Here is an 18,800-nt window from a genome sequence, read left to right as displayed (position 1 = left end):
TTTGTTTATTCCAGTGTATTTATAATTTGTGATTTGCTCGTGTAATTTAGACGGCTGTGACACCATAGGTGCAGTGGGTTATTTTCTGTGTTAGCCATTTTTTCGCTTCTTTCGACTTCTTTTTTTTTTTTTTTCTTACTAGTTTTGCATTTGGCTTGGGTCAGTGTAACTGGACCCTACAGAGGTTGCACAGGTAGTCCAAATCCTCCAGGACAGCACATCAATATGATGCCAGATGTTTTGCTGTATTTAAACATGGAGGAGATTCCAGGTGACAGGCATTTACTGGACAGGTCCACAGAAGGTCCTTCTATCAGCCGGACCGCTATGTGCTTTGGACTTATCTCAGTTCCCTCGCTGATGTAGTGAGTCCTGGGTTCCTCCTGGTGTACAACAATGCCCAGCCTAATGTTGCATCAGTATCCAGTTCCTGGAGGATGAGGTAAATTGATACCATTGACTGGCCCCCACGCTTGCCTGAACTAAATCCAATAGCACACCTCTGGGACATTATTTGTTGGTCCATCAAGTTCCACCTCAGAGTCTCTGTGAGTCAGTGATGGCCTGGTCCGGATGTGGAAGGAGATCCCCCAGGACACCATACGTCTCATTAGGAGCATGCCCTGACATTCTCAGGCATGCATACAAGTACGTGGGGGCTATAAAAACCCTGAGTACTATTTTGAGTTTCAACAAAATGGATTACCTACTGCATCATTTATTCACTTTGATTTTTGGGGTGTCTGAATAGCCAACTATGGACTGATAATTTTCATTTCCATCAAACGACGTGGCATCCTTTCCACTCCTAACACATTACCCAGCCCACATCAGTATAGATATCCAGAATGATTCTTTGCCAATAGGTTTGATGTGTTTTGCCTTTAGTTGTCTCGAGCAGTGTAAAAAATCTTCTGCAGTTATGATATGATCATTATTTAAGAAGGTGATTTGTTCACTGCACAGACATGAGAGAGGTATCAGTCTTTTCGTCTACCTCTCAGCAAGAGACCACTAAAGCATATTTCCAAATGTTGAACTCTTCCAAAATTTAAAATTAACATTAACAAAATGTATCCAAATGTTCGCTACCGCTGTTTTATGAGTGTTGCTTGAAATCATTTGTAATCCAGTTAAACTGAGGCTCAAGGCTACCCGCGAGGCTCGTCCTTTTTGTCTGCATCCTGTTTGGTCTCTTTGTCCGAACAGCCATCGGACCAGTCAAATGTTTTTTTCAGGGAATGAGTGTGATGTTTGTTGTGTGTTGGGAGTGAGGGAGGGTTTTGGGAAGCAGTGAAGGCATCTTTGTTCTCTGCACATAAGATAGTAGTGTTTGGCTTGGCTGGTTATTGGTGTGAAAAGACAGCCTGTTTAGGAAAATGTGTGAGGATCATTGACTGGAGGCTCTTTTAATGGACTCTGAACACGTGTTTGAGCAATTAGTGGCACAGAGCCTTGAATCGTGTTGTATTTTGTTGAATATTGGACTGTATGGATCTTTAAACACTTTCTGCCATGAAACTGCAGATTTTGAGATTTATAAATATATAATTACACAGATTGTAAATGCATTTCAGGTTTATCTTTTTATGTATGCTCACGCAAACACACACACACAAAAAAAATAAACACACTGTCTTCGGCTTTGTGCCATCAGCAAACACGGGAGTGTTGCAGACAGGAAGCAGACAGATGGACAGACGCAAGCGTACGCAAATGAAACAAAGAGAGTAAGGAGACTGTGATTTGGGGGATCAGTAATCGACAAAAATTATAATTATTATCTCGGAATATTTATAAACAATACTGTTACTGAACAGTGAATATAAGATGTTTGTGCGATGGGATTGAAATTGAGTTTTTAATTAGCTGAATGTGGTCTAGCATGGAAGAACAAAGAGATGACGGCTGGGGCTGCTGTTGCTGTCTCCACCCAAAAACCACCTGCTCCTGATCTCAATGATTTCCATTAGTGTGGACGATTTAAAAAAAACCCTACATCATTTCCTCCTCAAACAAAGTGACCTCGTTTTATATTTCCTTGCGTTTTTACAGCTATACCTTGCAGTTCATTAGTATAAAAGAAATGTAACATTAACTGGGAAATGATCTTGAAAGCTGTTATTCAGCAGAAAAAAAAAAAAAAAAATTTTCCACGAACACGTACGACTTGAATAACAGAGCTCAGCTCACTGTGATGGGTGTGTTTGTATTGAGCAGGACTGACCACAGCTTAAAGCTCCTGTGGGATCCGCGTGCTACTCAAGGGCACTTTGCCTGTCACAGCGGGCGCTGCAGATGCATCACAAGCCACACTACAGCCACGAGCTCACCGCTGTAATGCACCGCCTCATCAGTGACAAAGATCGTATCAGCGGGTTGATATGTTTCATCAGGAGGAGAGGAGTCAGTGTAAGAGCACACGTCGATGAATAATGTGCTTTTTAGAAAAGGAAGAAGCTGAAAGGAGTGATGGAGGAGTGGTGGCGGGGGGCGCGCAGGGACAGACACATTAGACAAAGAGGAAATTGGTCAGTAAAAAAAAAAGAAAAAGGGGAGAGTAATGCTGATGCCTGTTGCCATGGTGATGTGGGTCAATGACTGGTTGCCATGGTGATCGCTACTTGGAATTCTGGGAAGGGATATTTTGGCGTGTGCGTGTGGATGAGGGGAGACGTTTATTCAATATAACTGAGAATGTGCAGCATGCGTCTGTGTGTACGGACGGGCACCTTTATAACAGCAAGTGTGGTAACGTGTGCTGCAGTAAGTCAGGCGCAGTGCTGCTCAAAATTCAAAATAAAGAAAGAATATCAAGATAACGGTGCAGCCTGTAACCTGTCATTACTTTGTGTAAGGATGATTTAGTCTCTAAGGTCTGCATATTTGAGACTTTGTGATCAAAGGTCAGAGGTCACTGTGACCTCACTCAAAGATGTACTTGGTATTTATGACCAGTGTTGGTCAACTTACTTGAAAATATTAATTAGTTACTAATTACTGATTACTTCCCAAGAAAGTAATCCCATTACTTTACTGATCACTTACACAACCTGAATACATTCTAAAGCAATAGACAATTCAATTTTTTCTGCATAATCCATCAGATGAAATTTGAATGAAAAAGACTCTTTCTAAAAAAATGTTTTATTAGTTTTCATCACTAACTTTATGCACTTTGCATCAAGCAAGAATTAAATTATATGCAACAGTCTTTGACTTGAAGAAATTTGTTCAAAATTTAAACCTTTTTTCTGCGTATTCCAGCGTATAAAATAAAATAATTTTTTGTGTTTACACTCACTCTTTCAAATAGATGCAAGTAAAACACAGCAAAAAAGGAATAAAATCAAAGACTCCTGTCGCTCTTAAATCTATTGTCAACTGTTTAGGAGGAGTGGGGCCGGTGGTCGTACTTGCTCCCACACTCCATATTATCCATTGTTGTTCTACACATTTCTGTTACTACCACAGCGTCGCACGCTCGTACGTCATTGTCATGAGACACTGACAAACAAAATCACAGTTTAGTAACGCAGCATGCTTATGGGAAAGTAACAGTAAGCTAATTATTTTTTTTTGCAATAGTAATGCCTTACTTGCAGCATTTTTTATATATATATATATATATATATATTTATTTGAAAAAGTGACTGATCAAATTCAATCAAAGTTAGATTTATATGCAAATAAATCCATTAATGCACTCGACATAAATCTGGACAAAAACAGCCAAGCTTTAAAATTTCAGAATTTCATATCAGAAACGTTGGTACAGGCATGCCTCCATTCAGTCATTCTACTTTTTTTATTCTTATTTTTTGTGTGTGTGTGGCAAAAAAATGTTCTTTTAGATTGTTGTTTCAGATATCAGTAAGCTTTTCTTCACACAGCAGTAAAAGCCCGATAATGTATTCATCCTCATTGTTGGCAGAAACGACCTGCATGTTAATGGAAGTAAATTTGGCAGATTGTAGGTTTTATGCCTAATTTGAGCCTTCTGATGAAACCCTGTTGTTAATGGGTTTCTGGGTCAATGTGTGTCTTCTGTTTTTGTATCTTTGTTTGCATGTGTCTTTGTGTGTCTGTCCAGGTGCGTAATCAACTCCTCATTCATTTGGTGAGTCACACTTTTCTGTATGTATCAGTGAGGGGTGGGAGTGCACTCTCCACATGAAATAGTGAATATGTAGTGAAAACAGGAGTATGCCATTCAGTCCCCACAGCTGCCTGGCTTGATGAGTCATCTGGTAAACAATAAAAAATGTGATACAACAAACTGTTATAAGAACAGCATGCTCGTTCAGTGAGAAAAATGCTCGCTATGCATGCATTTACAACCCTGCTCACAGTAAAGTTCATGTTCTGATGTAAAGCAAATTTAATTGAAATTCAAAATGAGATTGGTTACTTGGTTTCAACATTAAAACAGTGTTGCCTTCATACTATTTTCTACTAAATTAAGGCATTTAATTAAGGTATTTTAGCTCTTAGGTCTGGGCTTGCCTACTATCAGCAGACGTGATTCCTTTACTTCTGTCCTCCAGGTCCTTGAAGTGATGCTGATGTGAATGCGATGCTGTGTGACAAGCTGAGTCTGGAAGACATGAGGGAAAGCTCAGGGCATTGAAGTGTGTGTGTGTGTGTGTGTGTGTGTGTGTGTGTGTGTGTGTGTGTGTGTGTGTGTGTGTGTGTGTGTGTGTGTGTGTGTGTGTGTGTGTGTGTGTGTGTGGGCATGAGAAGAGATGTGAGATGACGTAGCGTGCAGGCTGCATGCTACAGTACACCAACAGCATGGGGAACAAGAATAGACTCAGCACACTCGTAGGTTGTAGTTGAGGCTGATGGATGTGCACATGGTGGTAGTGCACGTGAGCCCCCCCCCCCCCCCCCCCCCTTCACTAGTGATGTCAGCCCATGTACACCCTGCTAAAACTGGCAGTGCATATAAGCCCATCCCCCTTCTAAATGGCCTGCATTATTGTTGGAGCTACTTTGGGGTGTTTTTGCTACTTTGTCTGTTTACACAAACTGAACACGCACATTGGAAACAAATATATATATATATATATATATATATATATATATATATATATATATATATATATATATATATAATTTATTTATTCTTTTAAAAAAAATTATTATACATTACATTTCATCAGTCTGTTCTTCCTGTCATAAACATGCAGACATCCACCATTGCAGGATTACCCATAATCGTCCATGGAAGTCTGTCTTACTTGATTCCACTACAATCCCTTGTGGTAAAGGGAAAAATAAGGACAAACCTACATTAACACACACACACATGCTTGCTCTCTGTCTCTTGCATACACATAATTAGCTTGTTAATGCTGTTTATTTACTTAACCTTCACAGAGATGACAACTTTCTCAGTGAACTGATTTTCAGCGCGTCACCATTATAACCCTACAGGCATGTGTATCGATGCAGAAAACATCCATGCCAAATGCATGCTGCAAAAACCTCTACATGCATCAAACCTGTAACATAAAACAACGGTCCCGCCACACACAAGTGATGTTGTGCTGAACTCGAAAGCTTTGATCAATAGCATATCGACTGCTGCCGCTGTATTATATGTCATCTGAGTCACCCTTGAATCAAATGCCAGTCAATGTTTATTAGGCGCACGCCACCAGAGACACAACACCCTTGTAATGAGCTTATCCTCTAAACTGAACAGCTGCTTGACATTGGTGGTGTTCAGTACAGAGTGACTTAATTGAGAAGATGATACTGTTGGATAAACACACAGCTTGGAAGACAAAAAAGCAGAAATTGAACCATTCCTGAGCACATGCAACAAATTACAAAGTCAGCTTAATGAACGATCTGTGCTAACACCTTTTTTTCATCGCTCTCTCTGTGAAACGATAAATACCTGCCATCTTGCAGACCACACACATGCACACATGCTCTGTCAGTGTGATGTTGTGGTAGAGAAAAATTCAGTCTGTCTAAACAGAATGGGTCGTGGGTGAGAGAAAAAGAAATGGGCAAGTGGAAGACAGATGCAAGTCAAGAATCGGCAGCTCGTGGCTTTTTTGGAACTTTCAGGACCAGCATATTCCCAGAAAGTAATCCTGGGATTGCTTTTTTTCTGGATCAGCTGCTAACTGACTAAACTGTCTCGTCCTGTCCCTCCCACTGCGTTTCATCCCTTGTACAACACACATGAGCAAGCCTAAACCTTAATCACATTAACTAGCTGGGCAGCTGCTGGTGCTTTTTTCCCTCTTCTGTGACGTATAAAACCAGCTGCAGGGTGTAAAAGGGTTGAAGGAGCGGGTGGGGTTGAGATTATATGATGAGGTCATCATCTCCTGTGATTTATGGTTTCAGCACGTGATGGGTGGGACGCTGGCTTCTGCGCAAATGCTCCTGATGATCTTTGAAGACTGAACATGGGAAAATGAGATTAAAAGTATTAATTGAAAAATATTATCCTATGAATCTGGGCCAATACCATGTAATTCTAAAATGCTGGTACCAAATATAAGCTCCTCTGTATTGTTGCTGCCTCTTTTATCACCTCACCTCTTTCATACTTAAGTGCGGGCCGATATGTGATCTTACATTGATTTAGTTTGGCTTTTTTCATTGATTTTACAGCTCAGCAGTGGTTACTAATCTTCCAGAGTGATGCCTTTGTCAATCTGATTATCAGGATTAATGTTTAAGTGTGTGAGACCGATATATGGTGACCGATTGCAGCATGGTACAGCTTTACACTGTGATTTTTAAGCCATGTCTTCACATCTGACCTTCCTCTGTTCTGTTTCTTTTAGGTGTTTTCTTTTAGAGCCACAGCCAGTTTAAACTTTTCACCGATATATATGTTTTTTGGGGTTTTTTCTTATTATTCACTCTGATAATGTGGCTTACCGCTAATCCAAGAATCTCTCTGAAACAAGAGTTTAAATCATCCGATTGTGGCTGTAATATTTGTTTTTAGGTTAAGCTGTGGCTCCTTTTCTCAGAAATGGCATTAGTGAAAATCATTTCTGAGTAACCGCCTGACTTTGTGTTCTCTCTACAGGGCTGGAATTGATGATGTGGAGACAGATGTGGTAGAAATTGAAGCGAAGCTCGATAAGGTATGAATCCTTCTAACATGTGGACTGTGCTTCTCATTAAAAGATAAAGTCAGCTGATCCATAAGGGAAAAAAAATCACGTGTCCATTTCTTTCAGTGGTTAGAACACTTTAAACAGGGCATTAGTGGAATTCATTGGCTTTGTTTGAATGCTAAACGCCACCAGATGGGGAGGTTTTCTATGAGTAGTACTTTAGAGTCTACGCTGTAATCAGTTTTCTGTATCGCTGTCTTTCTCGCTCTGCATGTCTGCAGTTCACACACTTGTTATTTAAATGTCAGAGCTATTTAAATAATGAAAACACTGCAGACAGTTAATTAAATGCAGTGGGTTCATGCACCGAACAAGAGGCTGCCCGTTTACAGGGAGAAAAGACTGATTAATGCCAGCGAGGTTGCAAGTAGTAGAAAAGGCTCACATAGTGCAGTTTATTACATTAGTGTGCGCTGAATTTCCCTTTTTTTTTATACAACAATTTATGAGACATGAATTAAAGCACTTTACTTTATTCCATCTCATTTGTTGCTTATGCCTGACAACAAGAAGGTCCTGGGTTTGAATCCTCCCGCTGGCTGGGGCCTTTCTGTTTGGATTTTGCATGTTGTCTCCATGTCTGCCTGGGTACTCGCCGGGTACTCTGACTTCTCCCCACATACCAAAGATGTGCTTGGATTAAGTTAACTGGAGATTCTAAATTAGCTGTAGGTGTGAATGTGAGCGTGTCACAGGGTGCCCACAAAGATGGGCTCCAGTCCCCCTGTGACTATGAATTGGTCAAGCAGAAGAAAATGGATGGATGGATCACTCTGCCCTGAAGTGCAATTTGCCTGAACACAGGAGGTGTTAATTTTAAAGCTGCCGTAGAGACCAAAACTAGGAGGTATATTTATTTTATACATATATTACAGTTCATACTCATGCAGCATTTCATAGTACTATCAGTCAGGTAGCTATATTTGTTTGCCAGAATGAGCCCAGCAAACATACACTATTTGGACAAAAGTACTGCACCTCTTAATCTCTGAATTCAGATGTTTTCGGTTCTATTGCCACATGTGTCTAAAATCAATCAGCTAGCCAATGAAAGAATGGGACGTTCACTGTATTTGAGTGTAGTACTGTAATAGGAGGCAACTACTGGAACAAGTCAAGTATTTTCCCTCCTTGATATTCCACAATCAGCTGTAAGTGGTATTACTTGCAAAGTTGATCTCTTTAGGGATGACAGACACTCAAAAAAGTGGCAGAACACATCAACTTACAGGGTAGGGCCACCGAGTGTGAGGCATAAAAGTTGCCAGCTCTCTTTTGACTCAAGATCTGCAGAGTTCAAACCTCCTCTGGCATCAACATCAGCACAAACACCGATGTTAATACCAAACATGTATCAGCTCCTGTATGTGGCCCAGTACTTTTCTCCACATAGTATATAACAGAATAATTTAGAAAAAGAAGCTTAAGGTAACTCCATAAGTGTAGGCATTCGCATCAGCATCACTGTGATCAGGCTCTGTTCTCTATGGTATTAGTGAGAGGTTAAAGGTTTAAAGGCAAATGGAACGACTGGAATAAATTTTATAGCTGTATCAAACCTAATTAGCTACAGAGATAACTCTGGATGGACCGGATGACTGTCTTGAGGAAGTGAGCTGAAAGGCTTCTTCAGATAAACTAATAGACGTGGAAGTCAAAGAGAATTTAGAGTGGGAGATTGTGTTACTGCAGCTTCTTTCTTCTTCTCTCTGAAGGTGAACCTGAGACAGTTCTTCAAACATCAAACAGCCTGCAGACATAATGAAATGTGGATTAACAAACCTCAGTGTGAACACCTAAGTTTGTTTAAATAATAAAGTTATTATTTAGATGGTTTTGACTTACTTAATATTAAAGTTCATCATTAAGGAGTAATGTGAATAGAGCCCCTTGCTCTCTACACATATAAACATTCCTGCCACCAACTGATAATGCATGACCTTATGAACTCTGAACTCCAGTTCAGCCTCACTGAAAACTGAAAAGCGTCAGAGGAGATATATTTCCACCAGGGAGGTTTGTTCTGTTCAGCAGGAGTCCTCCACCTGCCCTGAAGCTATCTGTGGTGACAGCAAAGGCTTTCAGGCAAGGACATGGACATGACTGATGAAAGCTGAATCTCTCTGACAAGTGTGAAAACATTTAGTGCTGTCCGTCGGCTAACTGGAATACTGAAATGTTGCTGTTATTGAGAGAACACTAACAGTACTCAGAAACATTTCTAATTAGTTAAAATATTAAAATTCACATTCTTCACCTCATTGCTCAGCAATTCTGCAGTTACGCTGCAAGTACAGTATACTGTTATTGTTTCGGTCAATTAACACAGCAAGGTCTGTCGTGTGGCACCAGATGTGGCATTTTGGCTCCAACTCATTTATTATATCCAGACACACAGCTTGTCCCTCTAATGGCCATCCTCAGACCCCTGGGGGGTTCAGGCCTGCACTCAATGAGATCACATTCCCTACATCAACCAATTTGTTGACATATATGTTGTCAGACCAGCCTGGGAGGAGCAGCAGCATCGTGCTTCTTTGGAGTTTCTACAGATTCCTAAAAATGCTGTTAAAATTTGGACTGCATTATGCATCTTAGAAAACATACTGTGTGAACATGAGTGTGAACATTTGGCAACTGATGCTTTTGATCCCAGCAGCCTGTTTTAGCAGCGTTCACGCGGCTGCAGCCCTTACTGTCAGCCACCCAGTAAACCACAGTCACATACAGACAACCTTGGGAACGCTTGCACCAAATGTGATAATTAAAGGTTTACTACACTCTCTCTTAAGCAACCCCCAACCCCACCCCTTTCCAGCAGACACAAACACACACATGTTGTGTTTCGGCATAAGTGCATTGGTAATGACAGTGTAACTTTCTGCACCTTATCATATTACTTGCAAAACGGGAAAGCAGTCACAGTGAAAGTCATGATGTGGCATTCTACTGTCTGCGCTTGTTAATTTACATTTTGTTTAGAATTTCAGTTTACCCTGACATGACTTTTGCTGCATACTATATTATACAATATACTATATTATTTAATTCTCAATGTTGTGTATTGACTCCCAAAGCTTTTTAATACCTAAAGTCTGCTTATCAAGGTTGTATCAACGCTAGTGCCTTGGCTCTGAGGTTAGTCACATTTCTATGAAATTTGGTACTTGAATACATTTGTCTTTGGAGATTCCCCTTCTAGCGCCAACTTAAACTTTAGTAAAAACATCCGTAAAAACATTAACGAGCAGTAAGTTTGCTAATTGCATCTGTCTTTATATTGCTTGCATTAAGCTTTTTTTTTGCAACAATGTATATTTCAGATATTTCACAGGAAAATGTTTATTTCTTATTTTTTTCAGCAGTAGATTTAAATTGTTTCCAATTCTGTCATAATGCTTAGCAAAAAGGTGATCCAGCCATAAATAAACATTAACAATTTTTTTCCTTGAGGCACCTCAGAATGCCATGATGACCTCTTCATGCTGTGTAGTGCCATCAAGTGTGTTTTGCAAGAGCTTGCACTCTACTTTTGGAAAATATTGCAGTCACGCAACCTTGCATGTGTCAGTAGAGTTGCACAACACAGAGCTAATTAGCAAGTGTTTGAAATTTCCTCTATTTATTATGTACCAAGTTGTGAGTAAGTTGGTGTGTGGGATTTGGGACGCCGCTTTAATCATAGTTATGTAATACAGTCAGTGGCCTTTGATCATCTTCTTCATTTCCATCTTTTCATTTGCTCATTTAGTTACTTTCTTAATAAATACATGCTTCTCAGTTGGATTCCTGACACAGCAGCTTCAGTAAGGCCTGCGCTGGCCTCCAAAATTAATATTATTCCAAATTTGAGCATCCTCTTGCATTCAGCATGTGAGCAAAAGATTCTTATAGGCTTTGTTTGATTTACGTCATCATTTTGACTATTAATATCCTCACATCTCATTGTATAAAAAGTCTTTAAATAGAAAGTGTTCTTGTTTTGGGGGCATTAAAGTGATGTTTTTACACCTCCCATTAGTTGGTGAAGCTATGCAGCGGGATGATCGAGGCCGGCAGGGCCTATGTCAGCGCTAACAAGCTCTTTGTTAACGGCATCAGAGACCTGTCCCAGCAGTGCAAGAAAGAGGAGATGATATCGGTGAGTAGAAGCAAGGATATCTTCAACACGGAGTTCAGATTCACTGAGTAATATTTGAGTGCCAGCTTCTTAGCAACTGACTTCTCCTCTGTCTTTGACTTGGACATTCCTGCATGCATTCCTCCAGTTGTTGTGTGCATGGAAGAGGTGACCTGATTTGAACAGGAGACGTTTACACTAAAACTTTACATGCCTGCAAGCATATAGACCTGAAACTGACTTTATAGTTTTTTAGGAAGGCATTTGGTCTCTGTTTCCTGTGTAATGTGTACTCATGTATAGATAAGTTGTTATGTGAGAAAGATTTTGACGTTCATATGGAAATCCATGCTTACACTGTGCACTCTACATCACAGGAATGCCTTGAAAAGTGTGGCGAAAGCCTCCAAGAAATGGTCAATTACCACACGGTAAGACACATCTGCACACACACGCGCACAGACATACTGTATGTTGTAGCCACAGGTGAGAGGTTGAGGTACAGCCCAGGTCTTCTGACATATTAACATCTTTCAGGCATGCACAACTCTTACACACACACAACACTTCAACTGTGAAATCACTCAATGACTTTGAATCTGTCCACACTGGCCAGTGATCATGTATGTGTCTGATTCAAACCACATGCTGGACCAGATGTGTATTGCAGGTTAATGCATAAACACACACATGCACACTCACACGCTCACAGGTTTTCCCCACATGACTCCAGAGTGATTTCTCCTCATGACTAAGTGTGATCTCGAAATTTCTCACTCTATGAAAGGTTTCTCACACTGCTGAGATGATGATGCAGGTTTAAAAAGCCCAAGGCAGAAAGAGATATTACAGCACTTTAAAGTAATCAGCAGTAATCATTAGGACATGACAATATAAGACAGTGTGTAATATTCTGAGATGCTCACTCAAGTCCATGTTTATGCATTATGCACGCATGCATGACAAAATTAGGAACAAAGGAGAGTATTGACAATGAAGGGAAGTGGGGGAAGAAAATAAACACAGAATAAAAAAGGAAGTGACAAAGAGACACAAATGTAACAGATCTGAAGCTTTCTGTTTTTTATTCCACAGAGTGTGAGTTATCTCTTAGATAAATCTTCTTCAGTTGCATGGTTCTGTTATGATCTCCAACTTCACCTTTTTAAAGTCAAATCAAATCAAATCTCTGCTTATTACATAGGATCCATTAGCCACATCAGACCAATAATTTCCTCTTTTTTTTATAGACGCGGTGTACTCTTTTCCTTTCTATCCATTACAAGTTATGTAATGTCTGCAGTCCTTGCTTATATTACATAGAGCACCAATTTTATGAACGCTGTTTCTTTTCCACTGCCCTTTCACACCATCTCAATGCATCCTCTGTGACGCCTTTTTTCTTGCTTTCCCTTCATTCACCCTTCTAAAGAGTGTTTGTTTAGCAGATTTTGTGAATAAACAAGGGAAGGAAAAAATAAAGGATACATTTCTTTGCTAACTTACACTTCCCTGCATCTTATCTACTAACATAGTCCCACGGTTTGCTGTGCCGTCACCCTCATGGAGAAGCTTCAGTTCCCTGAAATATGAGAAGAGGGCCAACAGCCATCTCTCTTACACATCCATCATGATGAGGATGATGTGAGGAAGAGATATGAGAAAGAGAATCAAGGAGATGTGTTAGCCTAATAAAAAGCAGCCTTAGTGTCTTTACTTAACCAATCAGTGCCTGTTCCTAAGGCTTTTCAGCTGTCGAGCATAAACAAGGGCATTCAAAAGAAAAACGGATCTCTCAGTAAATTATATAAGCAAATGTGTTTACATTCAAACATGGATCAGTCTCAGCAACAGATTAGGAAGCTTAAAAAAGTGAAACTGAGCAGATTTCTTTTTTTTTTAAAATATTGTCATTTGAGTACCTGTTGACAGCATTGTGCGATTTTCTATACTGTGATATATTTCTGTTGATGATCACTGTTCTTATTTGGCCACAAGCAAAAAAGAGCTTTGGCTTTCCATCCCAGGTACAAGAGGGATGGCTGATGGGGCACGGAGACACGGAGGATCTCTGAATTTCAAGAGAATTGCATGAGGAAATTGAGTGCTGACATCATGTAGGTTGGGCTGGGTCGAGCCCAAGGCATTATAATCAAGTGCAGGCCTGAGTGGAACATTTGGATTAGTTTCTATCAGATGTACAGAAATTGTTTTGGGTTTCATTTCTTACACCCCGTTTTGGAGACTGTCACTATTTTGCTCAACACAGTTCAGCGTTGTGCCAGTGCAGTCTGATGACACATCATTTATTAAAAATTTTCTCAGGTAGTTTTCCATTTTCAGCATTTTAATGATGAATGCATGGTAGTACCTCCAAACAATCCCTGGTTCTGTCAAGGGCAGGAGACACAAATCCCCTTTGGGATTGCTTCAGAAAGGGCATTCGGCGTACATCCGGCCAAATCAAACATGCGCCCCCGCAGTGATGACCTCTTGTTAATAAGGGAGCAGGTGAAAGTAGCTTTCTTAAGCATGAATCCATGGTGTGAAAGGATTATACTTCATTTTATTGGGATTATGGGTTATTTCCTCACAATTTCTTAATGATTTATTTTAAATTGTTTATTAGTCACAGAGGGGAACTAGAGGATAATAGATTAATTTCAGTTTAGATTTCAGTTTAGTTAGTTGAGCTGAGTTTAAGGTAAATATTCTCAAAATATCTCGTCATTCTTAGAACAAACGTAATACTTTTATACATTATCTGCTGACTAAAATAATGTAGTCATTTAATTGTGGCTATTTATTGTTGCTAAAAATCTACTGAGGCGGTAGCTGAGTGTGTTCACGTGTGTGCTCGCTTTTCTCATTTCCTTCAGCTCCTCTCTGCTTGTGGCTGAAGTCGTTAAAGTAGTCACATGAAAGGGATCATAATGCCATCTTGTGCCCAGATCGGAGAACTACAGATTTTCAGCTGTATTCATTGCTTGCTCTTTAACTGCTGTGCACTGTATCTCACATGATATCTCTTCCTTCCATCTGCTCGCAGATTTTGTTTGACCAGGCTCAGAGGTCCATCAAACAGCAGCTTCACACCTTCATTAAAGAGTGAGTATCACATCACATTTGAGTAGATTTAAGCACTTAAGAGAGGTGAGGACAAGTGAACAAGATGTTAAACCACTAGCTATATGAAGACTAGATGTCTGTTTTTATAAGTAACTTCATGTTTTAAGATTTCTATCTAGTCCCTTAATTGTTGTGTTAAGTGTGCATTTTTGTACTCTCATGCAGAAATCTCCCAATAATAACAGAAATTAAGAATTTCGATCTCACCGTTTCTGATTTGGCCAAAAATCTGTGAATTCTTACCTTTGTGCTTCATGGTGCTTGTACCAGGGATATACGGAAGTTCAAGGATACCAAGAAGCAGTTTGATCGAGTGCGTGAGGACATGGAGCTGGCGCAGGTGAAGAACGCGCAGGCACCCAGGAACAAGGTGCATGAGGCGGAGGAGGCGACGCAGGCTCTCATCCTCAGCCGCAAAGCTTTTCGGCACCTGGCCCTGGACTATGTGCTACAGGTGAGGCACACAGAACATAGACTCTACTTGTTATTACTAGTGTTTTCCAATAGGTGGCACTGTGAGTCAACTTCTGTTGAACCCATGCACAGACTCTTGATCTGCTCTCAGATCTCTCCTGTACGTCTAAAATGTAGAATTTTCTTTTTCTCTTCGTTTCTGGCAGATTAATGTGCTTCAAGCCAAGAAGAAGTTTGAAATCCTGGATGCAGTGAGTGACTCGGACCCATCTGTATCGTCACATAATTATACATATACAACATATATGTATACCTGTGCAGTGTGTTTTAACTTTGTCATTTGACTTCCTTTGTCTGCTACAGATGCTGTCATTCATGCGAGCCCAGTATACTTTGTTCCAACAAGGCTTTAACATCTTGGATGAGATTGACCCCTATATGAAAAAACTGGCTGCACAGGTAAACAAAACAAGCAAACCTAAAACATAATAACGAAACCATACCATGTGATTTCTAGTTTCATTGTCCTTTAATTTTACAAACATATTTTATTTTTCACTCACTGCTCCTGCTGCATATGTGATCTTGTCTTCTATGCAGCTAGATCAGCTGGTCATTGACTCGGCTGTGGAGAAGAGGGAGCTGGAGCACAAACACGCCCTCATCCAGCAGAGAGTGAGACACCATCACAGCTCTTATCTTTGAGCCCACATTGCCATAACAGTTCATCCCTGTGTCGTTTTCTTCCAAGGAAAACTAGGGCAACCTTACCGTCCACTTCTTATGCTTACTTTTCCCTGGACCAGCATCATTATGATGAAATAGGAGCAACACCAGCACAGGGATGTTAGATACACCGACTCAGGGACAAGCAGCCATCCACCGAGACCGCTTGAGGGTGATGAGACAAGAAACAAACTACTGGAGAGAGATCATTCGTAATGATGCTAATAGATCAGAATACAAAATAAACAGAATGTGTGGAGACTCTACATCATCTGTATTTTCATAAATACTAAAGCTTAGCCTTTTCACGACTATTTCCAGCTTCTCTTTTTGCAGCCACTGCACAGGTCTGTGCAGATTCTCCTGTAGCAGCATAGGAGGACTTGCACTGATAGTGAAATCTGAAGTGCTCATCAGATATTGTCTATGCTGACCAGAATGTTAGATATGTTTCCTTAAAGGTTGCTGAAAGGAATTTCTTTTTGTCATTTAGCATGACAGTCACCACCTAATTCAGTAGAAGTTCAATAAAAGAAAAGTGGTATGTAACTGGCAGCATTAAAATAACAAAGCGAAACAGATCTTACAGAGACCACAGATGCCTTCATGAGGAAAACAAAGCCTTGAACTATTTATGTTTGTTTAGTAAATGCCACTGTCCTGTTTACTGTCTAAGGTTTGCGAGACACTGATAGACGGCATTCTGCGTTTTGCGTTCAGGATTACAGTAAGAACAAGTCCCCTAAACATGCACGGCTCACTCCGCTGGAAGAAAAGCAACTCTTTAACCATCCCCACCCCCGCAGTAGCCACACACATGCACAGATGCATAAAAAAAATCATCCATCTGTTGCCAGAAGAAATGCCAAAAACATGCCTGTTTTTCTGCCAGAGGCCCTTCCCTCCAGTCAATTTAGTTGCCCAGGGAAGGCATCCTGCCAGACTCGACGAACAGCTTTGTGCATGGATTAATGACCTTTCAGCAACTCGTCCTTTTTAATCCATAAAACGTGCATTGAATTGTGCCACTGGGCTTCATTTCTGATGGTTTTAGAAAAATAACGCTTCACGTGTAACATGCTGTAGTAGATCAAGAACAGCTGTTTTATGTGTATTTCTCAGGAGCTCTCTGATGTCGCCCGCTTGTGACACTCATCAGTTGCACATATTTATTCTTATTTAGTTTGTTCTGGTGAAATTAACGCAGTCATGTTCCTCCTCTAATGCATTTCTTCCCCCTCTCTCACTCTCTCTCTTCGCTGTGTCCTTGCTTGGCCTCTTCCTCACAGACTCTGATGCAGGTGAGTTTGTTTTTTGTTTTTTTTCTCTCGTCTGTACCTTAACCTTGGCTTACTGGTTAAAATGAACCACATATATGTTAATTTTTTTTTTGATTTGGGTTTTAAAAGAAAAAAATGTGTGGAACATTGCAGTAATGGACGGTTCAAGAAACACAGACCTGCTTTGCAATTGTTAGCCCGTATTTTTACCGGGCCTGTTTGGCTCTAGGTGTCAGGTTTCTTGTGTCGACTGGTATAGGTTTTCAGCTGATCCTTGAAGTTTGTACTCTAGCTCTCAAGGGCACATTGTCTGGAAATTAAAAATAAAATGAAAGTAATCTCACTTTCCTGAAAACCTGTAAATTTTCCTGCCCCAGAAGATCTTTGTCTACCAGTCATTGTGTATGTGTAGCAGTGGTAGTAGTTGTTTCACCAGCTCGACTGATGCATAAATCAGTGTGCCTTTTTGTAAGCATAAAGCGAGACTGTGTTTGCGTGGGAGAGACGTTAACGTCAGTATTTGTCTGAAGGCGCTGACGCGTGTCACACCGATGTGCCCTTCTTGAAATTTCTAGCACAGACTTCCTCTTAAACAGTTTTTATAAGAGTGTAAGACTCTAAAATAAGTCACCAAAACAACACAGATTATTATATTCAATTGTTAAATAAATCATTACAGTCTGTGTGTAAAAATATCAAAGCGAAGTGGTGATGATCTGATGATCAAACATCTGTCTATCACCAACACAGTGCCAGCACTGTTTTTTGGAGCCAGCTCTGCCTTTTTGGTGTCTTTGCAGAACCAATCCTCATTCTGACAGGTCAGAAAACCTAAAGTTACAACTGCCAGCTTACAGCCAAAGTCAACAGATGGCATTAAGATGCACAGCCGGGTCTTGAATGTGAAGGCAAGCAATGGAAAAAGATGAAGAGAGAAAAAAAGTGAAAGATCCAGACAACAGGGCGAGACAGATGACGGAGGCCGTCTCTCTCAAAGAGGGAAAAACTCAAAGCTCTTTCAAATCAGATGTCTGGTCTTTCTCAGGAAGTGATTTTATCAAGAAAAAAACCTGTAGTTACACGAAGACAGAAAAAGCATCACTGCATCAAGAATTTAAAGAGAAAACACTGCCACGAGCCATTTCAATTTATTTTTCCCCACTGAACACTGACGTCTGTTGTTTCTGATATTCCTTCCATATGCAAATGTAGTAGTGTGGGAAGGGGCGCTATGAGACGGCAGAAGCTGTGAATTATAGATGCAATGCATTCTTTATTAACAGTAACTTCAGCACTCAGGGTAAAAATAAGACCGATTCATGGAAGTAGTTAAGCCTGCCTGCTTTATTTGCAGAGAAGTTAATAAGGGATGAGCACAGATAAATATATTAGTGTGGGGTTATGTGAAAGGGGCATTGTTGGCATTAGGATGAAGCAGAAACAGTAATCAGGTGATGAGTGAGAGACCATTTTAGCCATTGCATACTTACACAGTGGGTTCTTCTTCATTACCTCGCGCTTCCTTTGATTGCCCCGGCGGCTCCCTCCCCATCTCAGCCCGTCCTCCTGCACAGATCACACGCTCCCTCGTGCCTTTCTTTCACAGCAGCTCTTTTTTGTGTGTGTGCAGAACATCATTGTGGCTCCCTAGGGAACCAGGGCCTCAACTCTCTCCTCCTTCATTGTCACCACTTTTAACTGTACAACATTTTTAAATCAAGCAAACGCAAAAACACCAGAAAAAAACTAGGGTGTTTACTAAACATTTCCTTAACCGCCTTTATCAATAAATTGCCCAAACTATATCCATTTGTAACACATGTTTGCTTGCAGCGTATTAGGATGAGGTATTTTTTCGTAATAATTTTCTGCTGACTGGTGACAACTGCCGAGGTGTCCCTGTGGTTGATGGTCCCAAACAGGCTCACGACCTTCCTGACAGAAAAGGCAGTTAAAAAAAACATATCTTCAGAC

General features: G+C 40.4%; 1 protein-coding gene across 1 annotated transcript in view; it reads left to right on the top strand.

Annotated features, from left to right (window-relative positions):
- The window catches only part of LOC146574023 (arf-GAP with coiled-coil, ANK repeat and PH domain-containing protein 3-like), a 56,752-nt gene that overhangs the window by 20,518 nt on the left and 17,434 nt on the right, over window positions 1-18,800 (top strand). The window contains exons 2-10 of the mRNA XM_085273576.1: window positions 7,067-7,124; window positions 11,179-11,298; window positions 11,655-11,708; window positions 14,327-14,385; window positions 14,677-14,860; window positions 15,027-15,071; window positions 15,184-15,279; window positions 15,421-15,495; window positions 16,836-16,847. Coding sequence (XP_085129702.1) covers window positions 7,067-7,124; window positions 11,179-11,298; window positions 11,655-11,708; window positions 14,327-14,385; window positions 14,677-14,860; window positions 15,027-15,071; window positions 15,184-15,279; window positions 15,421-15,495; window positions 16,836-16,847 — 703 coding nt within the window. The remainder of the gene's footprint in view (window positions 1-7,066; window positions 7,125-11,178; window positions 11,299-11,654; window positions 11,709-14,326; window positions 14,386-14,676; window positions 14,861-15,026; window positions 15,072-15,183; window positions 15,280-15,420; window positions 15,496-16,835; window positions 16,848-18,800) is intronic.

The sequence above is a fragment of the Mchenga conophoros genome, linkage group LG5 (genome assembly GCF_057382185.1).
Source record: "Mchenga conophoros isolate Kocher_MC1m ecotype Shallow Benthic linkage group LG5, M_conophoros_male_GT1.1, whole genome shotgun sequence".
Taxonomy (NCBI): domain Eukaryota; kingdom Metazoa; phylum Chordata; class Actinopteri; order Cichliformes; family Cichlidae; genus Mchenga; species Mchenga conophoros.
Note: the sequence above shows the minus strand (reverse complement) of the source record. Positions and strands in the feature narration are given on the sequence as shown.